We start from the raw sequence: 18,051 nt of genomic DNA on the forward strand, positions 1-18,051 counted from the left end.
TTTTCAGCTGAAAAATAAAAAAAAATATCATGTAGAAAATTCAATCCGAGAGATCTCCTCAATATGCATAAGCGAATATAAAAATAATTACAAATTTAGTATCATGGCCGAAAAATTAACCGAACAAAAATCCAAAATAATTTTTTTTTCGCATGGTCGAACGCCATTTGCATTTTCTCAGCATTTCGCCCGCCAAGCTTGTAGCATCAACCAATGCCTTAGTGCTTTTATAGGGTTATACCAGTTTCTGCACTAATGCAGCAGTTAATTTCGCCAAACCTGGCTCACAGAGCTAAAATGATGCACAGAATCAAGCACTATAGCTGACGCTAGAGCAAAGTTGATGCTAGATTTTAGTGCTTATGGTTACTTGGGTAGTTTGCCTCCAGGTGAAAAAAAATACGGTATAAGTTACAGCTAATTTTGTGAGGCGACCTCAAAATTTCCCAAATTTACTAAAATATAGCTGTATCTCTTCCTATAGTGTCTGCAAAATATTCGAAACTAATTGAATGGAGAGTTCATAAGTTTCTCAGCCTGTGTGAAAGTTTCATAAAAAAAAACTTCTAGAAAACTGGCATTCTGTTAGATTTCATTTCTTCTCTCGCAGCTGTATTAATGCCCCGGGCGACGATTTTGTTTGTTTACGAAGAAAACAAACATTTTGATTTTGACGTTTCGAAGGTTTTATTCCGAAGAAGAATTCTTAGTGTTCTAAGTTCAGTGTAGATTTGTATTCGTTGATAGTTTTTAATTTTAAAATATCATTTGGATCAATATTTGATCTGTTGATTTAATAATAAATAAATAAATAAATAAATAAATAAATAAATAAAGAAAAATGTTCCAACAGAGCCAATGGAAGCGAGAGCTGTATGATTTGGTACCATGGGCTGACGTTAAATCAATAAAGAACAATTAAAATTTTCAATACAAAAAAAATTGTTAAATAATTTAAAAAAAATGACAAAATGAACATTATTTTTTTGTGGTGTTTTATCATGTGTAACAAAATTACCTTAATTAGATTTCTTCATTTAGCGTGTTTTCTGATAGCCCTATTTTAAACTGTCAAAACAAAGTTGTTTTTGTTTACATCGGCTGCATGCACGCTCGAAATTAATTAACCAATTATCGTTAAAAAGTAACCATTTTCACACCTTTCCACGTTAAGTGATATTTTGGTTTCTTCCATAGAAGTCATTTTTTGACTTCTCTTGAGAAGTGGAAATATGGTTACTTTTTAACCGCAAGAAGTTATGGAGGAAAGGTGGGAAAATGGTTATTTTTCAACCTAATCGCAAAATGGAAGATATCGAGATAAAAGTTTAGAAAAAAATACTAGCTTTTAAATTTTTATATTTTCTATCTTGTTGGTTTAACATGCTTGTTTCCGGTAGTGTTTATTTTGATGTTTTTCATTTGTTTTGAAATTAAAAAATCGTGATAGACAATACATAAAAATATATGAATATTAGAAGTATTCAGAATCTTTTTCGGTTCCTCTTCCACATTTTCTGCTTTGAACATATTTGTAGATCACCCCCGAAACGTCACAATATTCGGGTGGTCCCAGATAAACCAGGGTTCTACCATTTTAAGCGTCGCGTCCACACCCTCGGTCTGCTTGAGAAAACCGACCTACGCTTATAGGCAATCCTAGCCTGGCCATGGCGGCATCGCCTCCTTATTAGCAATATTCTTGCCCCGGTGCTGGAACACCAGAATGAGTCGACCATGTTCCACCTTCTCATATTTCAACGACACTCCCGTCTTCATAAAGTTCGGTTTGATGCACATCTGGTCCCGCCCGACTCTCCGGTAATCGGCAATGAGAATTCCTGTTTCCAAAACTTTGTTTCCCGATTCTTGAGCAGCGGCTTTCGGACGATCTTGTTCGCATTCGACTTGATGTGGACCATCCGCTGTGTCACGAAGCTGCTCTGCTCCGACGGGAGCTTTTCGGGATGGCGTATTCCTTCATTTTTGACCGGTTTACACTGCCGGATAAGGCAAAAATTAAATTGACACGTTTTATTTGTTGTGAATAAGAACAGGATCATTGCCCGTCAAAAGTTACCTGTTCGCTTTTCGGCTTCTTAGCGCTAAATGCACCGGGGATGATCCTTGCTTTTTGGGTTGTCCGACCCGCCCCAGCTCCATCAGAATAAGGAGAACGATCGGGATGACCAATTTTTGTGGCAATAGGTGCGCTCGTTCCGGTAATAAATTAGTACTCCCGCGCAAGACGTCACGTTTAAGTTTCACCGGAACTGAATCCGGACTCTTGCGGATTCTTCCAACTGGTGCACTGCAATTTTGTTTAATTTTTAGATTGGTTTTTTTTTGGAAAAGTTTGTGATAAAACAATTACCTTTCAGAATCTCTCCACGCACACCCGAACCACAGGTATATATTTATTTGGAATTTTATTCTATCCGTGCGAAAAAAAGATTTTGCGAAACGCGTTCGGTTTGCTTCACGTAACTTTCAAAATGGCGATGAAAAAACTTCAAGCTTTTCAACCGTTTAATGGTTAATGCACGAAAACTTCCAAAATGGTTAAATTTCTTCATTGAAAAATTCTTAAAAAATAACCATATTGATAGTTTGTTAAGAAAAAACCATAAAATGGTTATTCTATAACCATAAATGGTTAAATAAAATCGAGCGTGTGCATATTCCGGATAAACACGTGCGAATTCGACAGAAATTGTGTACCTTGTTTTGTTTTTGATCATTTTATCAATTTTTGCAGTGCAACTTTTGGTTTTTAGCAGCAACTACATCAACATAGTTAAAAATGGTCCGTCGCCTCAGGAAAACTAAACAGAGCCAAAAGTACAACTACCAGACGAATCGGAAACGATTGAACAAAAAGATCCATGGAACCGGTATGATTCAATGGTAAGTTGTTAGTTATATAGACATGCAAATTTTAATTGTAATTCATTACTAACTTCAATGTAATCTTAGTTACAATAACTTTTAAGTCGGGTTATGGAAAACAAACGAAAATTATAAGTTTAAAGTAGATGTCTAGGGCTCGTCTAAAGTTCTATAACTTCAGGTAAGGTACGCCGGGGTAAGTGGGGACGGTAGTTTTTCCCTTTTATTTTCAGGAAATTTTCAAAAAATTTGTGTTTTCTTGGTTGAATACGTTACTTTATTGCTCAAACCGTCCAAAATTTAGTAAAAAGTTCATGATAGTGATAATTGTGTGTAATTTATGTTGCAACACACGAGATCCGATTTTTTCGAAAATATATGCTTATTCCCGAAAACACAAGTAGTTTTCCCAACTTTTCATGATCCGAATGCTAAATAAAGCTAAAATGTATTGAATGAAGGACAAAATTGAAAATATATCTAAACATCAAGTATGTATAAAGCCGTCCCCACTTACCCCAGGTAGGGTTTGAAGACAACATTTTAGAGTTTTGAAAATAAACTCTCATTTCTTAATTTTTAATCGTCGTTTGTTCTTTTCCTAACTGGTTGTTTCTAATGTAAGGATGGTTTCAATGTAGAGTTTCTCGTCAAGAGCCAGCTAGTTTACGAGAAATTTGCGATTGAAAAAGATGCACATCAACTCCACATCGTAGTTAAAAATAGAAAATTAACGAAAAGTCACCGTAAACATCCGTTATTGTTGGAACCGTATCTCTTTTACAGTTATTGGATAGATTACAAGTAAATTTAATTTTATTATTATTATTTAGTTTTATTAGTGACACTTTACCATCTTCGTGGCATTCGTGTCAGTAAATTTAATATTCTGCATTAAAAGTTTGAAAAAAAAAATAGTTCACAGTATTGTTTTAATAGCCACCGTCCCCACTTACCCCGGTGTACCTTAATCTTTTCCCCATCTTCTACATGATGTGTGATATCAAGTAGAAAAACTTTATTCCAGCAGTTGGCTTGACATTTTTTTAGTTTATAGCTTACACACCTTCGCTTTTCTATACATATTTGAATGCATTTTGAAATCACTGCTAAACACAATCAAAACATTCTTCAATTTAGGTTTAAGGTTCCTAAACAATATATCAAAATATTTTTTTTCTTTATATTATCCTTGCGAACATAATCGATTGCCTAACGAAAGGCGTTTGTGTTTCTGTGTATTTTTTTATAGCATGATGCAGCTTCACATACTCGACACCAGACAGCGCCTTCTGTATTAAATTTAACTGAAAATAATTTTATGTAGAAACTTGGAGGATATTTTTCTTATTCAACACTTAATTTTTTAAATTGTTTGAACTCCGTAAAACACTGTGATGCAATAAAAAACGTCAAAATTTGTCCCAATATACGTTTGTAAAAACCAAATGAACATAATGAACTGATTTAAACATGAATGGAAGTTGTTTGAAGAAATAGCATACATTTTTAGTCATGATTTGGGTGAATGTTTCAGAAGGATAAGAGTTTTAACAAAATTACGATGCCCATAAAAATTAATTTTAAACTTTTACATTTCCACAGCCTTGAAATCCGCAAAGCTGCTGATCCGAAGAAAAAGTTGGCCGCAAACATTCGAGACATGGGGCTTGCCTATAATGTCAATAGGACCATCCCGATTCCCAACAGCAAGCAGGAACGTCTGAAGGTAGCCAAATATGTAAACGGGTTTCTCGAGGAGGACAATTCCGATACTGAGCCAACGGTAGACGTGGAAGCTAAAAAGAGGAAAAATCCTAAAGCCTACGTTGCGGAAAAACTGGAACAAGATGCTAACGAGTACGTGGAGAGCCGATTTCGATTGCCGAAGGGCCAGGTCAAGTATGTCACCGATATGATCGATGCCCACGGTTTCAACTTTAAGGCTATGTCTCAGGATAGGAGAAATTATAACCAGGACACGTGGAGACAGCTGAGACAAAAGGTACAGAAGTTTTTGTCAATACCGGACCAGTGTTTACCTTATCTAGAAAAGAAGGGTTGGTTGGACTGTGATATGGACGATCCACAAGATCCCCGATGGAAACAATATGGTACAGACGATGAAGACTGATGAATGTAAAATATATTGGAACGTTTCCTTTGAACCTATTGGAAAATTTAATAAGAGAAAGCCCACAGACAATTAAAAGAATCGTCATTTATTAAATATACTTTTATTCAACCTTAATCGATTTATAATATAAACAATTGCGGAAATTTTTTAACAGGTTCGAAAAACTACAATCACGTAGTTAACAATAGAGTAACCTATGCTCGGTAATATGAACTTGTTCTAACTTTTTATTGTGTTTTACTATTGACTGTTCGGTACACTCATTGATAGTTTATTTTCTATGTTCCTTTCCAAACCATTATTATTTTTTTAGTCACTATGTGTTTATGGAACATTAACTCTAAAAATCAATGTTGCTGCCTGAATATAAATACGACTACTAACAATCAAACTTGTATTATTTCTTCCATACATGTTATAAAACTGAAGATGGGAAGCTACTCGAAGATATTCGATAAATGTTCAAATCAGTTACATAGTACTTAAAAGAATATCTATGAAAATAGTAACATGTCCTGCTTAAGAAAAGAAAATAAACAAAACAAAGGCAATTTTAAACATAAGAATAGCCTGTTCTACACGAACAAGATGACAGCTGCTCTTTGTGGATTAAAAATAATATTACAAAATCCTATCTCACTAAACCTACTTTACACAACCCACGCATTTCTTTTGTTTTAAAAATAATTCTTCTCCCCAAATCAATTGTGATTCTTGGATTTTTTCTTGGAGAACATCCTAAAAACGCTGCTGCCCCCGCCCGCCTTCTTGTCCTTGGGCTCCTTCTGGCCGGCGGCTCCCTTGATGAAACTGGCCTCGCTCTCGCTGGAACTTTCCGCCGACTGGCCAGTGCTACGGCCCATGATAAGCCCTGCAATGTCGGTAGAACCAGAAGCGGCTCCGACGTTCGGGACCGGCATACTGGTCGGTCGGTTCGTTTCGAGTCTTGACTGACCCCAACCTGCGAATGAAATCACGTTGGATGGATTAGTGTTTAGGGTTTCTTAAACAGAGATTTTGATGAAGTGAGAGACAGTGGGGATTAGGTGATTAGGTGTTACGAACGTTTAAAATGGACTGCAAGAACCAATGCTAAAAACTCATGTTTTTCAGGTTAGACCAGTGTTCACCAAGTTTCGAAGACAAGGGTTTCCGAACACGTTGTATGACTAGGAGTTCTGATTAAATCAGATCTTGGTAGACGTCTACAACCTACGTTATCTCAGAAAGGAGAGATTATTGTGTTATATTAAACCGTTAGCATTGTTGAATGACTGCTGTTAGTTACTGTTGTAAGTTATAATTTAAAAAAAAACGCACACAAAAACATATAAAAACACACTCGTTAACATTGCAACTGTTAATTCAGGAGATTAGTGCTAAGTCAAACATGTTGGTAAATCCAACACCGCCACTCATGGAAACCCACGACCTGAGATACGGCTGAATAAGACCATCAGCGACACAAAACGATCATTCTGTGGAAGTTTGGAGTCCAAATTTTGTCAGGTGAAGTAACAGTGCTTTTTGAGGCTTTTGCATAACGAAAGGCGATTGCATTATATTTCGGCTGCAGGTATGCAATATAATTACTGCTCTACGGAGGGTGGAATCGCTTGAATGAGATATACGTGAAAAATTTCGCGGAAGAAAATAAAATTTTGTTTATTAGTGTTTACGATGAACGGTTGTCATTTGGAGAGTTGGACCGAATAGAATAAAAATAATAGTGATAGAAAGGTGTAATCGATGGTTTTATTGTGAAAACTGCATTGGCAAGGAAGAAATACAAGAAATACTAATAGTGAAGTGAAATAATAACCGATTCAATCGGTGAAAGAACAGCCAACGCGGTTCGAAACTCGACAGCAAAATATAATGGAAAAATTGGAAAGATGGCGACCAGTTTTTGAAAAAGATTGATAAAATAAAAGATCACGTACAGGAACATCAATACACAGGTAAATATAAGATTGTCTTTTAAATAAACAACTTTGAAAAAGGGAATACCTATATAGGTGAAATTTTAGCTCACATAGAGAACAAAAACAAAGTATTTAGAGCAACTCCCACAACACGTTAGATTATTTTGTTGCGTTACCATACGAAGGCACAAAAGTTTTTACAGAGGATATTTAATACTATTGGATGGTTCATCCTAGCCTGCAGAGCTACTCCAGAGGACAAACTTCCGCCAGTAGTATGTCGTGTTTGATAAACTCGTCGAACGAGTATGGACGACACATCGTTTTAAAATAATACTACCGGAAGAAGAATTCAAATTCGAATAGAAGGCAGTTGAAATAAACATCTCGACTGACATTGATTTAATCCGAATGTTAAGAGTAATTGTTAAAACACGAAAAAGTATTCAAGGTGGTTTTATGGAACGATAGGTCTGAGCCATAAAATAAGAGAGAAAAAAGTATTTAAGGTTCATGCGTAGGGTACGCGTTTAAATTCAGGAACGTTAACGATTCAGTAGAAGAATTTGATGAACATAAAACAAAAATAACCACCAAAAGCACTTATGAATTGAGAACAACCTGTAAGATTTGGGCAAATTTGGGTTAAATTATATCTGCATCTCACTCAGCGATTTCATCGCCTAAAAAAATCTAACTGGAATAGCCTATACTGTGCACCGTTCAGTGAAGGTCGTGATACCGGATATTTGGGCAGATGTCTGTTAAAAGCCGGAAAATGTGGAAGTCACAGAAGGTGAACATGAAAGACAACTCTTCAACGAGTCTTTCACGGGAGTGCCAACTATTTCATTTCCCGTACTGGACTTTTTCAAGGGGAACCATTAAAAAACTCGATACGCCAATCCAAGCTAAAAACTTAGATGTATGGCAGCTGAGTAGTGCGTGTCAAAGGCTCCTTTAAAAAATGTACCGCACGAAGAGATTATACCCGCCTGGTTTCTACACTACAAAAAGCATATCACCTGTGAATAATAGCAGCATAGGCTCTGTTATGTACGGTAGATGGGCGAATGTCATAAAAGATTCAACTCGAATAAACACCAAAAGACATTGGCCTCGAAGTCTGGACCAGTATCTGTACAACTAGTGTTTATATTAACGGTGAAATTTAAAATATACCCTAAGGTCAGTATTCTATATTATACTTTTAAATTGGCTAAAAGCGAAAAACACAATTTGACAGGCTCGTTGAGAACTAAACGAAAATTCGAGCATCGTGGAAAATCAAAAGCCAAAATGATCAAGGAACCTACCTAGGAGAACACAAGACACAGTCCGGACAAGTACTGCTTGACTCTGGCATACGAGGAGAACACGCTACTCGGGAGCGAGGAGTTGGTTTCCTATTAAGCCCGCAGGCCCATGCGGCCCTCATAAGATGGGAACCGATAAACGAAAGAATAATCGTAGCCAGATTCAGAACACGGGTTAGAAACCTTACAATGGTTTAATGTTATGGGCCAACTGACTTTGCCGATTTGCAGGACAAAGAGCAGTTTTAGAGTCAATTGAACAGCGTGGTTGAAAAAATTTCGAAGGATGACATTATATCCCCTTGGGCGACTTCAACGCAAAGATTGGCTCCGACAATCAGGACTTTGAGCACATCATGCGACGCCATGGTCTAGGACAGATGACTGTTAGTAGAATTTTGTGGCAACAACAACATGGTGATCGGTGGATCGCTCTTCCCCCATCGACCAGCACATAAGGTCACTTGGGTATCTCGAGATGGCCGGACAGAAAATCAAATTGACCACATCTGCATCAGCCGAAAAAAGAGAAGAAGCCTTCTTGATGTCCGCAACAAACGAAGCGCAGACATTGCATATGACCATCACCTCGTCCTTGGCGAGATACGACTGAGAGTTGCGCGTGTCCAACTGCGCGAGGAGAAAGTCGGGTGTCGATACGACGTCCCCCGTTTCTAGAATCCAGAGGTGAAAAGGGCATACGTTGAACAGCTTGAATCCCGAGCTTCGCAGCTGCCGACAGACGGAACAGTCAAAGAACAGTGGTGTAGAATCGAGAATGCCTTCATCACGACGAGCCATGGTACTCTCGGTAAAGTCTGTGGAAGAAGAATTGAATGGATGTCGGATGAAATCTGGAGGATGATCGATGATATCGGAGAAGTGCGAAAGTCGGGATTGAACAGGCATGTACCGGGTCAGCCAAAGCAGCCGCCCGCTTACGATATGCGGAGCTGGAAAAGGCAGTTAAACGAGCTTGTAGACGAGACAAGAGAGCTTGGACAAACTCCCTAGCCGAAGAGGGACAAAGAGCTGCCGCCATTGGAGATATCCGAATACTTTATGACATTTCTCGCCGCCTTAGTGGTGCAAGTAATAATGCAAGAATGCCGCTGAAAGATCGAGCAGGTCAGCTGTTGACAGATCGAACAGATCAGCTCAAGCGTTGGACTGAGCATTGTGAACAACTCTTCCGAGGCACAAATAGCGATGGCCAACAGAACCCGCAGCTCGAAGCGCCAACAGTAAGTCGCATTAATGGCATCAACTCGAAAGCGCCCTTGCTGGCTGAAATAGAAGCGGCAATCAAAGAGATAAAGTCCAACAAAGCGCCTGGAAACGATTGCATTCCTGTTGAGATGCTCAAAGCCGACCCTGCCTTGTCAGCACAAATGTTGCACTGTCTTTTAAATAACTGACATTTGGGATACTGCAACATTTCCGGCCGAATGGATACAGGGTATCCTTGTAAAGGTCCCGAAGAAAGGAGACCTGACCGAGTGAGGTAACTGGCGTGGCATAACTTTGATCTGTACAACTCTCAAAGTACTCAGCAAAGTGATCCTGAACAGGATTCAGGAGAAAATCGACGCTACACTTCGACGGCAACAAGCTGGATTCCGATCCGGACGGTCATGTGTGGACCACATCACAACGCTACGAATAATACTGGAACAAATTAACGAATCCCAGGACTCTCTTCTGCTGGTGTCCGTTGATTTCGAAAAACCATTTGACCGACTGAACCACGAAAACATCTGGGCGGCTCTAAGGCGACAAGGAGACCCAGAGACACTAGCCCATCTCATCGAAGCACAATACGAGAGGCATTTTCGTGCAAGATCCTGCACGATGGTGTCTTGTCTGATCCAATCCCGATAACTGCTGGAGTGAGACAAGGATGTATCTTATCACCGCTACTCTTTCTCATCGTAATGGATGAGATCTTGACTGGATCGATTGACTGTAGAGCAAACCGAGGACTGCCGAAGAATCCTTCGACAATGGAGCAACTGAACGACCTTGACCTGGCTGACGATATTGTTTTGCTCGCCCAAAGACTACAAGACATGCAGAGCAAACTCAACGACCTCACCGAAAACTCCAAGGCAGCAGGCCTCAAAATCAATGTCGGAAAGACCAAGTCGATGGAAATCAACAGGGAAAATCGTTCCAATTTCGTGGTAGGCCTGGCCTGGCAACTACTGGAAGCCGGAATGGTTTGAGTGGCCCTAGTGGTCAGAAGTCCTCTCAACTAGTAGTAGCTTTAAGAAGGTAAAAGTGATTTTTGCGATCGCTAGCACAATAGACCACACTAGTATCCCCTATCAATAAGATCAGTTACGAGGAAGATTGGGACTCAACCTCTAAACGGTCCTCTACTGAGATTTAAAGTACAGTACACAAATTTCCACAGAATGATCGTTAGTGGTAAAACATAAGCCAGAGAAAACCCCTGCATCGCCCGTTCCAAGAAAACCCGCCACAAACAACAAGCCGAGAGAGGGAATGCGCTAACCGGAGCTGTATCCGTCCAGGTTGATGTTATTGCCGAAGGTATTGCTGCTGTTGCCGTTGTTCAGATACTCGACGCCTCCGTTGGTTCCCGGTGCTCCTGCTAGTGGTGGACCCAGGTGGTGATGCCACGTGGTCCGGGACATGTTACTACCGATGTCTCGACTGCTGCCGTGGCTATTGCCTACTACTGGGGGAGGCGGGGGGTTGGTCATTTTCAGGTAGTTATTTGCGCCAGATTGTTCCCGTTCTCGGCGCATGAACTGATCTTGATGTTGCTGCGGGTGATGTTTCTGGTTCGGGTGTGGTTGTTGCTGATGGTGGTGCTGGTGTTGCTGCTGCTGCTGATAACCAGTTGATGGTTTCAACGGAGAGAAGGTACTCAACGGGGGTGAAGTTGCTGGTAGTGGTGGTGGAGGATTTTCTACAGACATGTACATACAAGGGGGGTATTAACGGGGACACAGCACATGGAATGGGCACAATAATGGGAGCACATGTAGTTTCTAGGTTACGGGTATATTATTGGGTTGGAAAGAGTAACAACTTACCGGATGACCTCAATTCACTGTGACGTAACCAGACGTCTTCGCCGTTTCCGTTACCGTTGTTGGTTGGGTTGTTACCATTTTGGGGAATACTCCGTTGTTGACTCGATGAATTTGGTTGGTATGAAAATGGTCGGGTGTTATTTGTGTTGGTGTAGTTTCCGTTGTCGTAATCTGTTGAAGATAGTATTGATAAGTGATCCTGCATTATGTTGCAGTTCAATGGCAGCCTTACCATTTCCATTGAAACTTCCACTACTACCGCTGCTGGTTTTGGAGCGAATTTGTACTGCTGGATTGCCACTAACGTTGTTATTATTGCTAACGTTGTCACTGCTGGATTGCCTTTGGGGAACCGGAGGCGGAACTCCCCTCGGAGGTATTGGAGGCTTATCGGCCAAGTTGTAGACTTCCTGGGTAGGGGATTGGGGCATCTGGAACGTACTCATCTGTTGTTGCGAGAGGCGTTGCTAATTTGTGAGAAAATAAGAACGACTAGATTACATTAATTCTGATGTACGGAATAACCCGAGTAATCGAAAAAGAATTCAGCTTGAAGTGCAACCCTTATCGAACTATCATATACATACATAGCGTACTTGCCGTAGCAGAATCGTATAAAACTAAAGTTGTATGAGATTTTAAGTTATCTGATAAAAAGGAAACTGACCTGATTTTCTAGCTCACGCAACTCCTTCTGCTTCTGCAGGAAATTGATTTGGGGGGTGGTGCTGTTGGTGGACTGTATGCTGCTACTGGCATTGCTACCGGAACCACCGGATTTCGCACTGTTTAGGGAGGCACGGGAGTCTCGCCGCTGCGAATCGGGCGAAGACGTTCGGGAGCTAATGGACGAGTTAGCGTCGCTACGATCTAGGATCGGGGACTGCGCTGATACCTGGGACTGTGGGGGAAAATCTAGCTTAAAAATCTACTTTTTTTTAGAACAAACCGAAACATACCTTCATTGATTCATCGTAGCTCATAAGCTGCAAATTGGGCGGGAGTGCGGCGTGGAAGGCAATTTTGTTGATCCATTCGCTCATTGACTCCTTGGAACCGGTGAGGAAAAGGAACTCCGAGCCATCCAGTAACACCAGCCGGAAAACGTTCTTCTTTTTTGTGTAATCCTCGGCCCGGTCGCATTTGGCGTTTAGTATGTTGACCGGAGCAGTGGCAGCCTTCTTCTGGGCAAAGTCTTCGGCGTCCTTGAAGAAACACAGCAACTGACCGCACAGGACCGTGTAATATGGTTTCCAGGAACGAACTGGAGCCTTCTTGCCACCGGATTGTAGTTCGTGTTTGCGATCGAGCATTCCCTGTACCTCAACCGGAGGTAGGTCAGACTCGTTCGAATCGCTGCCTCGCTGGTTCTTTCGGAAACTCTGCGCCCGTCGTCGAGTTGTGAAGGATGGGGTTCGCTTGGCTGGTTTCGGACCGATCTTCATGCTCTCAGCCCGTTTAATGTTTCCTTCCGAACCGCGTCGAAGCCGTTCCTGAATCATGGTTGCGAACGAATTGGACTTCTGCACCGGGGATACATCTGGCGCTTCCTTGGAGATACCAGCATTTGCACTTGCCGGCGAAAGATGACTAGGGGTAGAAGATTTGGTGGGAGTCTCTGTAAAACCATTGATAGCCGATGCATTCGGATCGTGTCTTCGGCGCTCTTCGGTGATTCTTTGAACCTCTTTTTGTTTAAGCGCTTCGTGGCGTTCTCGCTCGACTCTTTCCTTCTCTGCGATTCGGGCTGCTTGTTCGGCTTCCAGTTGTTTCTTAAACTTCTGCTCAAGTAGTGTGATCCGTTTTAATGCCAAGACCTTCTCCTCCTGGGCAATTACTGTCTTCTCAAAGTCTTCGTGTTTTCGGATAAGATCTTCAACCTGAGCAATGTTTTCTCCCAGCTTACCATCCTTCAACTGCACCTGTCTCGTTATGATCCACTTCTCTATCACTTCAGCTTCCTTCAAGAAGATTTGTGTGTCCAAGTTCAGCTCGTAGATTTCTTCTCGCTGATTAATCGTATTATCCAGTAGACGCTTCCTTTGATTCAGCACGGCAATTTTCTCCTGTACCTCGTTTGCCAAAAAATGTCCATCTTTAATAAGCTTAGTTCCGGTTTTGTAGAACGTTTCGAATCCCTCCTTTCGCGAATCAACTTCTGTTCGATGTTCTTTGATTTTAGCTATAAGAGCTTCCGCCCCAGCTACATCCTTGGCAAGATCTGGAGCTGTGATCTGTGCAAGCATCTCATTGATCCAAGCCATCAAATCTCGATACTCATCGAAGTATGCTTGTAGTTGTTCGGCCTGCATAAGCTTCTCTTTGCGCTGAACAGTTTTTTCCTTCAGCTCGGACCAAACCTCAATCGCCTCATCTCGTTTGACCTCAATGTGTTCTTTGGCATCGGGGAATGTATCACCCAACTTTTGTGCTTCCGTTACAACCGACTCGAGCTGTTCCTTGATCGCTCCAAGTTCAACTTCAAAGCTGTCGTGTGTTCGCACTAAAGCCTGGATTGTCTCTAAATCGTGACCGTAATCCTCAGACAACACCGCTGAGATTTTTTCATTGATCCAGCTGATTGTTTCATCTGCTGTCCTATCGAACACATGAACCTGTTTCGCTCCAGCCAAAGCTTCCTGTCGTGCCACAACCAAATCCTTCAGCTCATCCCAAAGCTGCTTCGTCTCGTCGCGCTTCGCCTTAATCAAATCCTTATTAGGATTTCCCTCATTCAGCAGCGATTCTCCCTTGGCAACACACGCATGAACACGACCTTCATTGGAGTTCATATTTGAAACGAACGACTCAAATTGTGCCGTCAACTGCTCCACATGTTCCACATCCGTACCATACTCTTCGGATCCCGCTGTAGTCATCTGCATCTCGATCCATTCTTGAAGGTCGTCAATCTCTCGAACAAACTCGAACAGCTTCTTCGTTTCCGCCAACTTCTTCTCCCGCTCCCCAGCTAATCGATTTAGCTCCTGGAACTGATACTGAATTTTATCGTTCTTGGCCTTAATCTTTTCGCTATCGAAGTGCCCTCGTTCCTGCAACCCACTGGCCAGCTTATCGATCTTCTCGACAGTCGGATCGAATGCCACCAGTTCCCGCTGCAGCGCTTCAAGTTTCTTTTGAAGTGAGCTCACCGAATCCTCGTCCTTACCATAATCGTGCGACGAAATAATAGGCTTCTTCTCCCGCAGCCATCCTTCCGCTTCGTTGGCTTCCGCGTAGAATTGCTGACTCTCAACAGCATCCAGCAGCCTCAAACGACGTACGTTAGTCAAATTACGTAAATTGATCAACTTTTGCTGAAGCAAACTGCACTGCCCATCGATTTGCTCCACCGCGTAGTGGTTTTCTCGAACCATCTGTTGACCACGTTGAATAAGCGCCAGAATGATCGGTTCCCTTGATAGAATTTCTGCTTCCAGAGCTTGATGTTTCTTTTGCAAGCTTTGCACCGCCGTCAAACTATTTCCTAGGTCCTTCGAACCGGCTAAAGGTTCCTTTTCGTTCAACCATGAAAGCTCGTCTTCAGCATCTCGCAGGAACTGATGCAGCTGCAGAGAATCTTCCAAATTGTCTCGTCGAATTGTGGTAGGTTCGTGCAACGAGTGGTATCGCTTAATGGTTACCATCGCTGCTTCGTGTAGTTCGTCCTTCAAGAAATGGTCTGAGGCTAGGAACTTATCGTCAGTAGCCTTGATCTGGTCACAAGTTTCCAAATGATGGGCAACATCTGCCTCAAGCATTTCATGTTTCTTCAGCAAATTACTGACCGAAGCCAAGTCCCTTCCGTAATCTTCCGAAGATAGTTGTAGTTCAACTTCGTCCATCCAGGTGCTGAAATCGTCCAAGTTTCGAATGAACAGCCGCGCATCGTAGGCCTGAGCCAAGCGTTCTTTCTTTTCTCGTGACGCTTCACGTAGCTTCTGCCAGTCGGCCTCCAACATGTCCAGCTGCTCCTGTACAAGACCACCAGCGTAGTGCTCTGCGTTGATTAACGATTCTCCTTCATCGATTATTCCAGTAACTCTGCTGGAATTTGCTCCAAGCTCCGCATCAAAAGCAGTATGCTTCTGGATTTTACTCTGAAGATTGCTTGGCTCCCGATAGTTCTCGTCCAAAGCAACTTGCATTTTGTGACCAATCCATTTGGCAACTTCGTAAAGCCCTCGAAGGAACTGTTGCAACTGAAGCGATTCTTGCAGTTTCTGCTTCCTAGCTGCTGATGAAGCTAATAATTTTTCTTTCCTAGCAATAACTAAACAGAGCCTCTGTTTGATAATGTCTGCTTCGAAGGGACTTTCGGCCAGTATTTTCTCTGCGAATCGTTCCAGCTCATCAATTCTACTGGCAGCAAGAAGTTTTTCGAAGGCTTCGTGTTTCTTGATTAGTGCTTCCACCGCAGTGAACGACTCTCCTAGATCGTCGTTGTTCAGGAAAGCTTCCTTATTAGCCAACCAGGCTTCAATCTGCTCAGCTTGTTCTTTGAACTGTTGCAGCTGATGGGCTTCCTTCAAGCCACGATTCTTACCCTTCCAGGAGTCGTGCAGGTGCTTGTTTAAGTCTTCCAGCTGACGCAAAGCCTTCTCAACGTAGTCGTTTTTGATACCCTGCGCTTTGTTTTCAGCAACCAGCTGTTCTCCATGTTCCTGCAGGACTTTGAAAACTTTGTCTCTTCCGTCTATTTCTGCTTTGCGCTCCCGATGCAACTGAATCTGCGCTTGACATTCGGCAATCGTCGTCGGGTTTGTTACTGAGTCCATTTTCTTGATGATGTCGTTGGTCCACAGCTCTAGCTCCTTCACATCTGCAGTGAACCTGTGAGCAGTGTAGGCGTTTTCTAGTGTTCCTACCCGTTTGACGCTAGATTCTTGTAAGTTATTCCATTGACGTTTGAGCTCTTCCAACTTTTCTTCGATCGGAACTACATTGTCCGGATATTTCTGCATCAACGCAGCAGCTCGTTTATCGTGTTCACCAATCTTTTGATGTACGGCTGTCATATCGCGTTGCAAAGCGTCTTGTTTCCGCTTCAACGACTCCACAGCATTTAAGTCCCTTCCGATGTCTTCGACGCTCATTGCTAGTTGTTTTTCAGCGATACGCTCGGCAGTGTCGTCAACATCTCGGTTGAAGACGTGAATCTCGTTTGCTCCGTCGAGCAACTCTCGGTATTTATTTAAAGCTCCCTGCAGAGACTTCCACTTGTTGTTGAAGTTGTTTCTTCTTTGTTGGACATTCTTAGCTTCATTTGGAGCTTTGTCTTGTGTAAGAAGCTTGTCAGCCAATACGTTAATCATCTTGATACGTTGGTCGTCAACACGCATGTCGGAATCGACGTCATCGAGTTTCCGCTTCAAAGCATTGCAATGCTCCAGATCACGACCGGTGTCACTAGCATTCACCATCATTTCTTTGTCTCGAATCCATGCCTCCAGTTTGTCCAACTGGCTGTTGAATTCCAAAATGTCCTGAGCCTCTTCCAGACCTCGTCCTCTGGAGGCAACTTCGTTGATAAGAACATTCCAGGATTCACTCAGCTTACGAACTTCTTCCTCGATTTCCGAAGCACATTCGTGTCGCTTAGTGATCAGTGTTTCTCCCATCTGCTTGACTTCTTTGATTCGTCCCTCATTGGCAGCAACTTCAGCTTGGAAGGCCTGATGCTTCTGCAGTTTCTTGACCTTATCTTCCATATTGGAAACGTCCGCAAACGTATGTGCATCTGCTTCCAATTTCTTTTGCTTTTCGTTTATCCAGGCACCAGCCTCAGCGCAATCTCGGATAAACTGAGCATACAGCAGAGCATGTTGCAGCTTCTGTCTTCTCAAAGTGCACAATTCCTTGATCTTTTGTCTACGATCGAAAATTTCTCGCAATCGTTTCCTTATGTTCTCACTGTCGAAGTGATTTTGTTCGACCAGCTTTCTGCCGTGGTCTTGCAAAATGGCAACCTTCTCATCCTGCGTTTGAATGAGTTTCTCAAAGGCGTCGTGTTTTTTCACCTGATCTTGAACAACTTCTACAGTTTGTCCGAAATCTGAGCTAGAAAGCGTAGCTTCCTGGCCGCTGCTAAGGTTGTCGATCACCTTCGCGTCTCGCATGAAACAGAACAAGTCGATCTTCTGTTCTAGCAATATTTTCTTTTTGCTGTAAGCCGAGTGAAGTTTAGCTCGTTCATCCAGCAAAGCCGAGCATTTCTCTTCCACTTCTGTGGCGGCGTAGTGACCTGTCTGTACCATCGAATCGCTCAGTTCGTTCAAATAGCGGAAAGTTTCCTCCCTAGCTTCGATCTCACCATATATCGCATCGTGTTGGATTTTGAGAGCTGTTGCACCGGTGGCATCGCTCACATGTTCTTCGGCCTGCAGGGTAGCCCGCAAATTCGTAGCCCAGGACATAAGATCACGTACCTGGGTCAAGAAGTGTTGCAAATCGCAGCTAGCCTGCAACTGATCGTTTCGCAGAGCGGACTTTTCCTTCAACATGTCCCAACCGTGGACGACATTTTCCCGCTCAACGCCTATGGCCTTGGCATTGTCACCAGGGTATTTGGATTGCAGGTCCATCGAATCGTCAACTAGTACTTGAAGTTGTGCCTCCAAGGCAACCAGTTCATTTTCGAACGCTTCGTGTTTGCGGGTCAAAGCTAAGGCTGAGTTCAAATCCTTACCCAACTCAGTCGATAGAGCTGCATTCTTGTC

At 42.3% G+C, this 18,051-nt stretch overlaps 2 protein-coding genes and 1 long non-coding RNA gene across 10 annotated transcripts in view; 1 reads left to right on the plus strand and 2 right to left on the minus strand.

Annotated features, from left to right (window-relative positions):
• Positions 1-1,587: 1,587 nt before the first annotated feature.
• On the minus strand, positions 1,588-2,541 carry LOC129758139 (uncharacterized). Its single transcript, XR_008739903.1, has 3 exons — positions 2,375-2,541; positions 2,081-2,311; positions 1,588-2,000 (listed from the first exon to the last, which is right to left on the minus strand). It is a non-coding gene; the product is annotated as an uncharacterized LOC129758139 (long non-coding RNA).
• A 129-nt stretch (positions 2,542-2,670) lies between these two features.
• LOC129757942 (nucleolar protein 16-like) lies at positions 2,671-5,057 on the plus strand. Of its 2 annotated transcripts, XM_055755353.1 has the most exons (3): positions 2,671-2,695; positions 2,759-2,907; positions 4,495-5,057. In XM_055755353.1, the coding sequence occupies exons 2-3, from the start codon at positions 2,804-2,806 to the stop codon at positions 5,021-5,023; spliced, it is 633 nt and encodes a 210-aa protein (XP_055611328.1). In that variant the 5' UTR covers positions 2,671-2,695; positions 2,759-2,803; the 3' UTR covers positions 5,024-5,057. The 2 variants fall into 2 exon arrangements, with proteins under 2 accessions (XP_055611328.1, XP_055611327.1); XM_055755352.1 differs by having other exon boundaries at positions 2,677-2,907.
• A 53-nt stretch (positions 5,058-5,110) lies between these two features.
• The window catches only part of LOC129757940 (spectrin beta chain, non-erythrocytic 1-like), a 254,976-nt gene continuing 242,035 nt past the window's right edge, over positions 5,111-18,051 (minus strand). For 6 of the 7 annotated variants that reach the window (XM_055755348.1, XM_055755349.1, XM_055755346.1 and 3 more), the window contains 6 exons: positions 12,292-18,051; positions 12,000-12,233; positions 11,565-11,799; positions 11,333-11,503; positions 10,786-11,205; positions 5,111-5,987 (listed from right to left, as the gene is read on the minus strand). In XM_055755348.1, coding sequence (XP_055611323.1) covers positions 5,728-5,987; positions 10,786-11,205; positions 11,333-11,503; positions 11,565-11,799; positions 12,000-12,233; positions 12,292-18,051 — 7,080 coding nt within the window. In that variant the 3' untranslated portion in view covers positions 5,111-5,727. The remainder of the gene's footprint in view (positions 5,988-10,785; positions 11,206-11,332; positions 11,504-11,564; positions 11,800-11,999; positions 12,234-12,291) is intronic. The other variant, XM_055755350.1, reaches the window with a different exon arrangement.

The sequence above is a fragment of the Uranotaenia lowii genome, chromosome 3 (assembly GCF_029784155.1).
Source record: "Uranotaenia lowii strain MFRU-FL chromosome 3, ASM2978415v1, whole genome shotgun sequence".
Classification (NCBI taxonomy): domain Eukaryota; kingdom Metazoa; phylum Arthropoda; class Insecta; order Diptera; family Culicidae; genus Uranotaenia; species Uranotaenia lowii.